The sequence below is a fragment of the Ranitomeya variabilis genome, chromosome 2 (assembly GCF_051348905.1).
Source record: "Ranitomeya variabilis isolate aRanVar5 chromosome 2, aRanVar5.hap1, whole genome shotgun sequence".
Lineage (NCBI taxonomy): Eukaryota > Metazoa > Chordata > Amphibia > Anura > Dendrobatidae > Ranitomeya > Ranitomeya variabilis.
In genome coordinates this window covers 92,472,017-92,485,681 of record NC_135233.1, presented here as the reverse complement: position 1 = coordinate 92,485,681, position 13,665 = coordinate 92,472,017, and the positions used below count along the sequence as shown (strand labels likewise).

At 44.8% G+C, this 13,665-nt stretch overlaps 1 protein-coding gene across 5 annotated transcripts in view; it reads left to right on the top strand.

Annotated features, from left to right (window-relative positions):
* EML6 (EMAP like 6) overlaps positions 1–13,665 on the top strand; it is a 170,985-nt gene that overhangs the window by 101,516 nt on the left and 55,804 nt on the right. For all 5 annotated transcript variants that reach the window (XM_077282700.1, XM_077282703.1, XM_077282702.1 and 2 more), the window contains exons 21-25: positions 3,470–3,611; positions 4,422–4,574; positions 5,667–5,798; positions 8,154–8,242; positions 8,449–8,625. In XM_077282700.1, the coding sequence (XP_077138815.1) occupies positions 3,470–3,611; positions 4,422–4,574; positions 5,667–5,798; positions 8,154–8,242; positions 8,449–8,625 (693 nt within the window). The remainder of the gene's footprint in view (positions 1–3,469; positions 3,612–4,421; positions 4,575–5,666; positions 5,799–8,153; positions 8,243–8,448; positions 8,626–13,665) is intronic.

The following is a 13,665-nucleotide window of genomic DNA, read 5'->3' as shown; positions in this document are numbered from 1 at the left end:
CCGAGTCCGTACCTGCTCAGAGCCATAGCGCAGAAGCTGGGTACCGGGAGCCCGAGTCCTTAGTGGAACTGTACGACACTTGGCAGAACCGGGGGGCATAAGATCATACTGACATTGCCCACACCACACCTGAGACGCCGCAGCACCTGAGGAGCCCTGGACATGAAAGAGTCCCTGTAAAAAAGGCTCAAGCTGTCCGTCATGCAGGTACCTGTCCCAGGACAGGGGGAATAGAGGACTCTGCAGGAAGCTTCAGGCAGCAGGGACCTCATATACAGCAAGCCCTAGTTAGAAAGGCTCATGGACCTCTACTGGAACAAGGGAACTCTCCATTGCCTCTGGGCCGGCCAGGCCATACCATCATCCGTGCCTGTATCCCTGGACTGTGGCCAGCCAACTACAGTAAACCAGGCAAAGACTTTACAACTTGTGTCCTCCACATATTCGTCGGCATTCACCACCTTGCCACACACCTTAGGGCCCCTGGGGACCCCGCTTCACCTGTGGGAAGCCTAACACCCATGCTGCCTCAACATCCCCCAGGGGGATCCCTTCGATGCAGCGTCGGTCCCACTACTGATCGAAAACCACAGGTGGCGTCACGAATAGACTACATCATACCAATTCCCTTTAATTGAGTCCCAGGGCCATGGACCAGGTCGCAGCCACCATGACATCCCCTTTAATAGCTGACCCGACCTGGTGCCGAGTACCCCAGGCCCTGGTAGGGGCGACTCAGTAGCACCATAGATACAATGAAAGATTATAATACATGGACACTCTGGAAACGTAGTACAATGAAGGAAAAGGTGGGTAGATCGGACGTTCCCCCTCACCCTGACGCGCGTTTTGCCCTGAGCTTCTACCGGGGGCATTTTCTAGCATTTATGATGCCACTGGAATAGGTTTAATCTGCCTACCTCATTGCTGCACTGTGCCTACTAATACTTCTACCTGATCTGATGCTTTGTCTGTGAATCTCACTTCCAATCTTTATTTTATTTGTTGGGTATGTGTCGGAGTTCCCTCTACTGGGTATTTTGTGTATTGTGGATCTATTCCTTTTTAATAAGTTCTTAATTTTATGTAATATTTCAAGAAACATTTAAGTTTTATATATGGATATCTTCGTTTAAAGGGAACCTGTCACCCCCCTCAGGCGTTTGTAACTAAAAGAGCCACCTTGTGCAGCACAAATGCTGCATTCTGACAAGGTGGCTCTTTTAGTTATGAAGCCTTCACACGCTGAAATAAACGTTTATAAAATATGCCCCCTCATACCGTGAAACCGTCCGGGAAGCAGGACTTTCCTTCCTTATCAGACGCAGCACAGCCGTCACTCCGGGCCTGTGGGTGCCGCCTCCTCTTGCAGCATTTTTGTCCCCGGAACCTGCGCATTAAGTTTTTTTTCCGGGCATGCGCAGTTGCGCTGCCCTTCGTACTTACAGCGCAGGCGCCGGGGACGATAATGCTGCAAGAGAAGGCGGCGCCTGGTGCGCACAGCTCCAGAGTGCGGTTGGTACCCAGGGTGGAGGAGAGGATACTCTCCTCCAGGCCCTGGGAACCATATACCTGTAAAAAAAAAGAATTAAAATAAAAAATCGTGATATTCTCACCTTCCGGCAGCCCCAGCAGCCTTCTCGCTCCTCGTGATGGTTCCGTTCCCAGTAATGCTTTGCGGCAATGACCTGTGATGACGTGGGTCTCGCGAGACCGCTACGTCATCTGGAGTCATTGCCGCGAGGCATTACTGGGAACGGGAGCATCGCGAGGAGCAGGAAGGCTGCAGGGGATGCTGGAAGGTGAGAATATCACGATTTTTTATCACTTTTTACATTAGATCTTTTTACTTTTGATGCTGCATAGGCAGCATCAATAGTAAAAAGTTGGTCACACTTGTCCAAAACTATGTTTGACAAGTGTGACCAACCTGTCAATCAGTTTTACAAGCGATGCTACAGATCGCTTGGGAAACGCTAGCATTCTGCAAGCTAATTACACTTGTAAACACAATTGTTTAGTGGGAATTGGCATGCGTTTTACCCACGGCACAGTAGCGGAATTGCCGTGGAAATTTCCGCAGCAATTCAGGACGTGTGCACATAGCCTTTAACTCTGTGTTTGAATATTATAATTTTATTTGCATGTTAAATATGGCAAAATGTTTTATTTTATAAATATAATCTACTATATAATTGTCTAAGGGTCACTTCCGTCTGTCTGTCCTTCTGTCTTTCTATCAGTCTTTCTATCTTTCTTTCTGTCACGGATATTCATTGGTAACGGCCTCTGTCTGTCATGGAATCCAAGTCGCTGATTGGTCTCGCCAGCTGCCTGTAATGGCTGCCGCAACCAATCAGCGACGGCCACAGTCCGATTAGTCCCTCCCTACTCCCTTGCAGTCAGTGCCCGGCGCCCGCTCCATACTCCCCGCAGTCACCGCTCACACAGGGTTAATGCCAGCGGTAACGGACCGCGTTATGCTGCGGGTAACTCACTCCGTTACCGCCGCTATTAACCCTGTGTGACCAAGTTTTTACTATTGATGCTGCCTATGCAGCGTCAATAGTAAAAACAGCTAATGTTAAAAATAATAAAATAAAAAATCATTTTATACTCACCTTCCGCCGCCTTTCCCGCTCCTCGCGACGCTCCGGTGACCGGTCCATGCAAGCGGCAGGTTCCTGTGCTAAGGATGGTCTGCGAGAAGGACCTGCCATGACGTCACGGTCATGTGACCGCGACGTCATCACAAGTCCTGCGCGCCTGTTAAAGAAGGACCTGCCGTGACGTCACGTGACCGCGACGTCATCACACCCTGGGACCGGAAGCTGCCACCTGCACCCCACACAGGCGACAGAACTACAGCGCGCCTTCGGAAGGTGAGTATATGTTTATTTTTATTTTTTTTAACCTGTGACATATGTGGCTGGGCAATATACTACGTAGCTGGGCAATATACTACGTGACTGCCCAATATACTACGTGGCTGGGCAATATACTCCGTGGCTCTGTGCTGTATACTACGTCGCTGTGCAATATACTAAGTTGCTCTGTGCTGTATACTACGTCACTGGGCAATATACTACGTCACTGGGCAATATACTACGTCACTGGGCAATATACTACGTCACTGGGCAATATACAATGTAACTGGGCAATATAGTACATCGCTGGGCAATATACTACGTCGCTGGGCAATATACTACGTGGCTGGGCAATATACTACGTGGACATACATATTCTAGAATACCCGATGCGTTAGAATCAGGCCACCATCTAGAGTGTATATAAATGTTTATCTTACTTGTTCAGTGTTATATACTGATATATGGGCAATACATTCATTTTAACGCATCATTATAGTTTTACTGTAGTTGCCATATTGTTGGAAAAGCATAACTACCTAATAGAGAAATGATTGCTAGTCAATAAGCTCATTTTTCATGGAATTTATTATTTGTGACAGGGTCATATGGAAGGTGAAGTCTGGGGTCTGGCAACCCATCCACAGCAACCTGTAAGTGCCACAGTGAGTGATGACAAAACACTCCGGATCTGGGAGCTCTCCTCCAATCACCGCATGCTGGCTGTGCGGAAGCTGAAAAAGGGTGAGTATCGGGTGCCAAAAAATCCCAAAACTAAGGTATTCAGAAACATTTATTGTATAACATTCTTTAGTGCATTATTATAACCCTTGTAGACACAGATCTTACAGTTTTACATTAGACTCTGGACTATGCTCGTAAAAAAGCAGGTTCCCTGTTTCTGATAAAAGCTACTTGTTTACTCTTCAGTTACCATTGTGCACAAAAAGCAGACAGTCTTTGTAATAGAATTAAAGCTTCTTACATGTCCTGCAATATAAAATGATACCTTTTCTGCAAAGATCCGATGCGCCAGTCATGAGTAATCTAGTATAGAAGCCATAGGCAAATCAGACTGCGAGTGCACGGGGGGCGTACCAGTGCACTAGGAAGAGTCAGTGCAAGGGCAAGGACACACCCCTATGCACTTCCAACCTGATTTGCATACTGCTTCTCCTGTGGACTTTCAACTGTAGACCTGGCATGGCTGTCAGCATTTGGCTTCCCAATAGAGATGTATAGGCTCATCATCGTAACATCCAGGATGGGATATGTGGATATCAGTCTAAAATGCTGCATCGTTCCTTCCTCCATTTTTCTTGCCAAGTAGTGAGATTGGTTAACGTTGGTCTACTGTGTGTGGCACAATACACCAAAGTTGGCTGATGCATTTTTGCATGAACCAGCAACGCTGCTTTTATTAGGTAACGATGGGTGTGACAACTGGAAGCAGAAAAGAATGACATTTTTTATTTACAGACAAAATTCCGGCTGTTTTGAAGTGTCTATAGTGTGCTCCCCACTAACCGTGCGTGTTACCTGTGTGTGCTTCAGGTGGACGATGCTGTGCCTTTTCTCCAGACGGGAAAGCCTTAGCTGTAGGCCTGAATGATGGCAGCTTCATAGTGGTAAATGCTGACACTCTTGAAGACATGGTGTCCTTTCACCATAGGAAGGAAATGATATCTGATATTAAATTCTCTCCAGGTATGAACCCTTCTAGCACTATAGTTTTTGTTCTTAATACTTAGATATTTTTTGTTGCTTTTTTATTATGTTCTTACATAATAGGGTCTTGCCAAATGTATTTTCTCAGATTCACACTTCGATCAGAGTTTGATCAGAGTGTGGACATAGTGTGCCCTGATTTCCTCGGATGTGGGGAAGATGAAAAAAAAAAGTCTATAACTTCTCCATTGTGTCTGTCCGTGAAGATCAGAATGCACTCAGATGTCATCCGAGTGCAGTCCGAGGTTTTCCACTGACTTGCATTTGATTTGAGTATCACATGGAAATCGTACACACACCATCCACATCTAGCTGAAAATCGTATACTATCGCTGAGTGGATTCGTTTGCCTTCACCCAGGTAGTATGAAACGCCCATGCACCAGCCTATAGGGGATAGTGTGGGGTGCACAGCTCATCCTGAATTATCAGCTTGCCAGGAGGCGCCGATGATGGTCCCGACCCACTCATCAGACTGATAAGTGATAATTATCGTAGACATTTTTCCATGGTATATGGTGATGGTGATGTGAGGACACAAGAGTGGGAAGGATTTTAATTGAGGAATTAAAGTGCGTAGATATATGGTGCCCTTTATGAAAACCTTATCAAAATTACAGATGATTACATTGCTGATTGGTAAAGGAGGCTTTATGTATTCTAGGTTCCTATTATTATGGCAGTAAAATATTGAGATGACCAGGCAAGGTTACATTACAGATATTACCTGCTTATATAAGAACCATATGAGCCACATATTGGTATTTAGAAAGAGCACAATCAGCAAAGTTGGATTTTTCATTAGTGGTTCTGCTCCCAACTAAAATCATTATTTTCTGTCTAATTTTATATTCGGCTGTAATTGCGGTGACCGTGTATCTGTCCGGCTGTGGCTGATTTGTGGCTTTTCAGTAGCTGTGCTGTGATTTTTACATGAGCAGTGCAGTTATGCTTCGCTTGAATAAAGGGTGTCCCTTATATCAAGGATGACTATGGAGCTGCCTATCACTGTAGGAATACAATGTCTGTGCTATACGGAGGTACAATAAAGTCCTTCTTTCGTCTTTTGCAGATGCTGGAAAATATCTGGCAGTGGCCTCTCACGATAACTTTGTTGATTTCTATAATGTACTGACAAGCAAGAGGGTTGGTATCTGCAAAGGAGCATCCAGCTACATAACCCACATTGACTGGGACTCTAGAGGTAAAATATTCACACTACCATTAAAGAATATTTAAAAAAAAATACATAAACGTTGACTAGTTATTTTGTAATATTGTCCTTTGTCCTATATCTCTGTAAACTAAACGTCACCATTTGCAATTGGTTGGAAGTATGGAATATTCTCAAGATATAAAATGGATTTTCCAGTTTTAAAACGTTCTGAGATATCCCTAGTAGTGAACATGCTCGGATAAGGTGTTATCTAAGCATGCTCGGGTGCTAAACGAGTGTCTTCGGCGTGCTCAAATAATATGTTCGAGTCCCCGGGGCCGCATGTCTCACGGCTGTTCGACAGCTGCAACACATGTAGGGATTACCTAACAAACAGGAACTCCCTGCATGTGTTGTGGCTGTTGAACAGACATGCAGCCATGGGGACGCAACATATTTTTCGTCACTCGGTTAGCAAACAACAATGCTCACCTAACACCTTAGACAAGCACGTTTGCTCACCACTAATCCATAGGACAAGTTTATCTTCCCGGGGAATAATAGAATTGTGGAGTGGAAGTCCATCTGCTCAATTTTTATTTTTCCAGATGTCAGCGTAGATGAGAATTGCACAATTGGACTTTAAATGCTGGGATGTTCCCATATAAATTAGATGGTTAGATGACCGATCCCTCCTAAATTGGGTGATCACATCAATAACAAATGAATGGGTGTGCTCAGTTTCAGCAGTCATTTTACCCTGACAAACATCCTTTAAATGGTGCCCTTTTTTTTGTATGTCTAAACATTTGTGTGTCCCCTCCCACCTACTGGTTTTCTATTGTTCTGTTCCCTTTTCTGTCTCCTGTGAAGGATGAAGGCAGAGGAGATGCAAAACAAACATGCACTGAGTGCTTGTGCTTGGTTTGAACAGTCGTTTTGTGCTGACGGACTTCATTTAACATCTCAGATTTTTGATAATTAGGAAAATTCAACAGAGTTCTAATATTGTGGAGTAGACACAAATATCTTTGTTCTAGACAACTTTGGGGATTCCAGTTTTTCACCATAATCTTTGCCCCCTTACTGACATATGTTGTACAGTTACGGCTTATGCCGGCTCCCTGGCAGATGATAGCTGTGATGTTCAGCCACCATCTACCTGTAACAGCTGCGGGGTGAGCTGAACTATACATAGCAGTACTGTATTATTGTTGTGTATAGCACAAGCAATCAGATGATCGCAGGTTCAAGTTCTCTAAGGTCACACTTGCAAGTTCAATGCGAGAAACTCGAGCATCAATACCGGGCACTGCCGCCGGCACTCGGGACCGGAGTCTGCTGCTGCATAGAAATACATGCAGCTGCACACTCCGGTTCCAAGTACCGGCAGCAGTGCAGAGTATTGATGCTCGAGTTTCTCGCATTGAACTTGCAAGTGTGACCCCGGCTTAAGGGGGACTAATAAATAAATAGAATGTGAAAAAAAAAAAGTTTTTAAAATTCTGAAAAGATAAAAAAAATAAAATTTCAAATCACCTCCAGTTTCGTCCATTAAAATTTAGTAAAAAAGAATAATAAAATAAAGATATTTGATGTCATTGCATCCATAAAAGTCCAATCTATCAAAATACAAATTATTTAACCCGATCAATAAACGGCGCAATGAGAAAAATAGTTTAATCGAAACCCCATAATTACGTTTTTCCAGCTGCTTTAGCACTGCAGTATAAATGCAATAAAAGGTGGTGAAAACATCATATCTACCCCAAAGTGGTATGAAAAATAAAATCAGTGCAAAAAATAGGCCCCCACACAGCCCATCGACCAAAAGTTGGAAACTTTACAGGTGTCTAAAAATGGCAACACAAGCAATAATTTGTAATTTTTTTTTTTAATTTCTGAATGTTGTTTTACCACTTAATTAAAAAACAAAATATGCATGTTTGGAATCTGCATAATCGTAGTGACCTGGAGAATCATATTGCCAGGTCAGTTTTACTGTATAGTGAACATGATGGAAAAAAAAAACAATTGTGGAATTGCACTTTTTTCTCTGCAATTTTGCTGCGCTTGGATTATTTTTCCCTCTTTCCAGTGCATCACATGACAACACAGTGTAATTCAAAGCACAACTCGTCCCCAAAAAACAAACCTGTAGATGGCTATGTGGACCGAAAAATAAAAAAAGTTATGAAGAAGGGGAGGAAAAAGCAAAAACAAAAAAATGGAAATTGGAATCAGCAGGATGGGGTTAACAAAACTAATGTAGGTGTTAGTTCTTCAGGGCTCCGGAGGTGAATGATCCCTCTAGGTTTTGTAGCAGGATCTATATAACACTACCAATGTTTCACTTCCTATATTCTGATTGACAGATTTGTTCTTTTCTGCTTTTAATAAAAGGTAAATTGCTGCAAGTTAATACAGGTGCCAAAGAACAATTATTTTTTGAAGCTCCAAGGGGAAAAAGATATGTCATTAAATCTGCTGAGGTAACAACTGACCCCATTTTAATGAATATTATTATTATTATAGGAATAGTAATTGTAGTAAAGCAATTAGTAGTGCAATGTCATTTCTCCAGAACCTTGATACAACTTTGTTTTTTTTATGAAACCTATAATTTCTCCATGAGTAGAATTTTTTTGTCTTGTATTTGGGACTGATAACATGTTACCCGTGATGTACATTGTCACAGATGGAGCGGATAGATTGGCACTCCTGGACCTGCGTCCTTGGTCCCACATGTGAAGGGATCTGGCCTGCTCACAGTGACGTGACTGACGTAAATGCTGCCTCTCTTACCAAAGATAGAAAATCTTTAGCTACAGGAGATGATTTTGGATTTGTGAAACTCTTTTCTTATCCTGTGAAGGTAAGTGTACAGAAATAAGCAAAGTCAGTGGTCTAGTATAAGAATTTGATTGTGCTAATCAGCACCGGGTAAATAATTTCTATTTCCATTAGCATACCTCCCAACTTTTGAGGAACGGAAAGAGGGACAAAGTTCGCGCTGCAGCGAATTTTAGGCCATGCCTCTGACCACACCCATTTCACAACTAGTCACGCCCCAACCACACCATTTAGCACTGCTGATCACAATGTTTCATAAACAATTATAAACCAAAAAAATATGGCCACACAGTGCTCCATACTGTATAATGGCCACACATGATGCTCCATACTGTATAATGGCCACACATGATGCTCCATACTGTATAATGGCCACACATGATGCTCCATACTGTATAATGGCGACACATGATGCTCCATACTGTATAATGGCCACACAGAGTGCTCCATACTGTATAATGGCCCCAAATGATGCTCCATACAGTGTACTGGCCCCACATGATGTTGCATACTGTATAATGGCCACACATGATGCTCCATACTGTATAATGGCTCCATATGATGCTCCATACTGTATAATGGCCACACATGATGCTCCATACTGTATAATGGCCACACATGATGCTCCATACTGTATTATGGCCACACATGATGCTCCATACTGTATAATGGCCACACATGATGCTCCATACTGTATAATGGCGACACATGATGCTCCATACTGTATAATGGACACACAGAGTGCTCCATACTGTATAATGGCCCCAAATGATGCTGCATACAGTGTACTGGCCCCACGTGATGTTCCATACAGTATAATTGGCCCACATGATGTTGCATAGTGTATAATGGCCACACATGATGCTCCATACTGTATAATGGTTCCATATGATGCTCCGTACTGTATAATGGCCACACATGATGCTCCATACTGTATAATGGCTACACATGATGCTCCATACTGTATAATGGCCACACATGATGCTCCATACTGTATAATGACCACACATGATGCTCCATACTGTATTATCGCCACACATGATGCTCCATACTGTATAATGGCCACACATGATGCTCCATACTGTATAATGGCCACACATGATGCTCCATACTGTATAATGGTCCCAAATGATGCTGCGTACAGTGTACTGGCCCCACGTGATGCTTTATACAGTATAATGGGCCCACATGATGCTGCATACTGTATAATGGCTCCACATGATGCTCCATACTGTATAATGGCTCCACATGATGCTCCATACTGTATAATGGCCACATTATGCTCCGTACTGTATAAGGCTAGGTTCACATTGCGTTAGGGCAATCCGTTTAGCGCTAGCGGATTGCGCTAACGCAATGTCTTTTTCGGGGCCGCGTTTAGGGGTCGATCTGCGATCTGCGAGGGCGAAGAACGGACCTCGGGCGCGCCGTGGACGCTGCAAGCAGCGTCCGAGGCACGCCACAAGAGAACGGCACATCGCTAGCGCGAGACGAAAAAGGCACGCGCTAGCGATGCGCTGCAGGCAAAATTTACATTGCTGTCAATGGGTGCGCTAACAGACCCGTTGCATGGCGTTAATTGCGACATTTTCGCCGTGCAACGCTGTCCGTTAGCGATCACCCAATAACGCAATGTGAACCTAGCCTAATGGCCCCACATGATGCTGTGTACAGTATACTGGGCCCACGTGATGGTCCATACAGTATAATGGGCTCACATGATGCTTTGTACAGTATAATGGCCCCACACGATGCTGGATACAGTATAATGGCCCGCACATGATGCTGGGTACAGTATAATGGCCACACATGGTTACCCCACCCCCATCATTGCCTTCTCCATCACTACACACACACCTTTCAAGGTGCTCCCTCGCAGCAGCCGGCAGCTTCCACTCCCGCGGCGCTGAATGATGTCATCCAGCTGCGCCGCTGACTGCTCACATCGCTGCAGCTGTGATACGCCACTGATAAAGACCTCTCCATGTCTCCTGTGCCAGTCAGTGTCAGAGCAAGGAGCAATATCTGCTCCGATCCGACACAGCTAGTGTCCGCTCCGTACACCTCGTACACACACGGCTCCACTCCGTACACCTCATACACACACGGCTCCGCTCCATACATATCATATACACACGGCTCCTCTCCATACACCTCGTACACACACACGACTCCACTCCGTACACCTCGTACACACGCAGCTCTGCTCCGTACACCTCGTACACACACAGTTCCACTCCGTACAACTCGTACACACACGGCTCCGCTCCGTACACCTCGTACACACACACGACTCCGCTCCATACGCGTTGCACACTCTGCTCCGTATACCTTGTACACACGGCTCCGCTCCATACACACGTGGCTCTGCTCCGTACACCTCATACACACACGACTCCGCTCCATACACCTTTCACACGCTGCTCCGATCCGTACACCTCTTACACACACAGCTCCGCTCCATACACCTTTCACATGCTGCTCTTATCCGTACACCTCATACACACGCGGCTGCGCTCCGTACACCTCATACACACGGCTCTGTACACCTCTTACACACACGACTCCGCTCCATACACCTTTCACACGCTGCTCCGATCCATACACCTCGTACACAAACGGCTCTGCTACATCCACACTGTAAACACCTCCTGACCTCACACAGTACACTTACCCTCGTCCAGCGCCATGACAACCAGCAGAGTCCTGTACATGGAGGTCCTCCCGATAATGTGACCCCTGACTCCTCCCATCCTGTGACCTCATCACAGGTCCTGTGTGCACAGAGCAGCCAATATGTGGTGTTCTGCTCTGCGGGTTCAGGGACTCGGGGAGCTGACCGGGTGATATTACACACCTCCCAGCCAGTCCGTTACAACTAATGTCTCGCCCGTGATCGCGGGGTTGACTGGCAAAATCGGGACAGTCCCGCTGGATCCGGGACGGTGGGTAGGTCTGCCATTAGGGCTCACTGACACTAGTGTATAAGGCCACATTCACACGTTTGAGCATTTGGTGAGTTTTTTACCTCAGTATTTGTAAGCCAAAACCAGGAGTGGTAGAAAAATACAGAAGTGGTGAGACCTTTCTATTATACTTATCCTCAGATTGTTCCACTCCTGGTTTCGGCAAATACTGAGGTAAAAAAACTCACCAAATACTCAGTGTGTGAAAGTGGCCTTAGGCTATGTTCCCACGACAAGCTTTTGGTGAGTTTTTGATCCCATTAAGTAAAATAGGTTACTTGCATTTTTTTTTTAAATACGCACAGTAAAAAAACTCACCAAAAACTCATTGTGGGAATATAGCCTAAGACCACGGTAAGACGTTGAGTATTTGGTGAGTTTCTTACCTCAGAATTTGTAAGCCAAAACAAGTAGTGGGTAAAAAATGCAGAAGTGTTTCTATTATTCTTATCCTCACACTGTTCCATTCATGGTTTTGGCTTACAAATACTGAGGTAACAAGCTCACCAAATACTCAACGTGTGTACACGGCCGAGTGATATCTGATGTTTATCGGATAGCACTCGGCCTAATGTTATACTGTGGGGCAGTGCAGATCTACAATTTTTTTTTCTTCTCATGCTGATTTGGCATCCTGCGTGTGCATCTGAATCGGACCACACATACTCATACAAGTGTATGGGTGAAATATCAGGCTGCACTTGGATGTAAATGCCCAGATACCATGGAGAAGATGGAGAATTAAGTTTTCCACCGCATCCGCACCATGCAAGAGAATCACATCACAGTAACATTACACTGTTCAAGTTCTGACATAGTTTGATCCAAGTGTCATTAGCATAGTAATCGGCCCAGTTCTGTCACATGAGAGAATTGACAGCCGTGTGATCGAGACCTTAGACTGGGACTACAAGGTGACATGTTGTGTGACTGCAGCTCACAGATAAATCGCGGAACCGAAAACATCTGTGCCACTTACAGTGGGGCAAAAAAGTATTTAGTCAGTCAGCAATAGTGCAAGTTCCACCACTTAAAAAGATGAGAGGCGTCTGTAATTTACATCATAGGTAGACCTCAACTATGGGAGACAAACTGAGAAAAAAAAATCCAGAAAATCACATTGTCTGTTTTTTTATCATTTTATTTGCATATTATGGTGGAAAATAAGTATTTGGTCAGAAACAAAATTTCATCTCAATACTTTGTAATATATCCTTTGTTGGCAATGACAGAGGTCAAACGTTTTCTGTAAGTCTTCACAAGGTTGCCACACACTGTTGTTGGTATGTTGGCCCATTCCTCCATGCAGATCTCCTCTAGAGCAGTGATGTTTTTGGCTTTTCGCTTGGCAACACGGACTTTCAACTCCCTCCAAAGGTTTTCTATAGGGTTGAGATCTGGAGACTGGCTAGGCCACTCCAGGACCTTGAAATGCTTCTTACGAAGCCACTCCTTCGTTGCCCTGGCGGTGTGCTTTGGATCATTGTCATGTTGAAAGACCCAGCCACGTTTCATCTTCAATGCCCTTGCTGATGGAAGGAGGTTTGCACTCAAAATCTCACGATACATGGCCCCATTCATTCTTTCATGTACCCGGATCAGTCGTCCTGGCCCCTTTGCAGAGAAACAGCCCCAAAGCATGATGTTTCCACCACCATGCTTTACAGTAGGTATGGTGTTGGATGGATGCAACTCAGTATTCTTTTTCCTCCAAACACGACAAGTTGTGTTTCTACCAAACAGTTCCGGTTTGGTTTCATCAGACCATAGGACATTCTCCCAAAACTCCTCTGGATCATCCAAATGCTCTCTAGCAAACTTCAGACGGGCCTGGACATGTACTGGCTTAAGCAGTGGGACACGTCTGGCACTGCAGGATCTGAGTCCATGATGGCGTAGTGTGTTACTTATGGTAGGCCTTGTTACATTGGTCCCAGCTCTCTGCAGTTCATTCACTAGGTCCCCCCGCGTGGTTCTGGGATTTTTGCTCACCGTTCTTGTGATCATTCTGACCCCACAGGGTGGGATTTTGCGTGGAGCCCCAGATCAAGGGAGATTATCAGTGGTCTTGAATGTCTTCCATTTTCTAATTATTG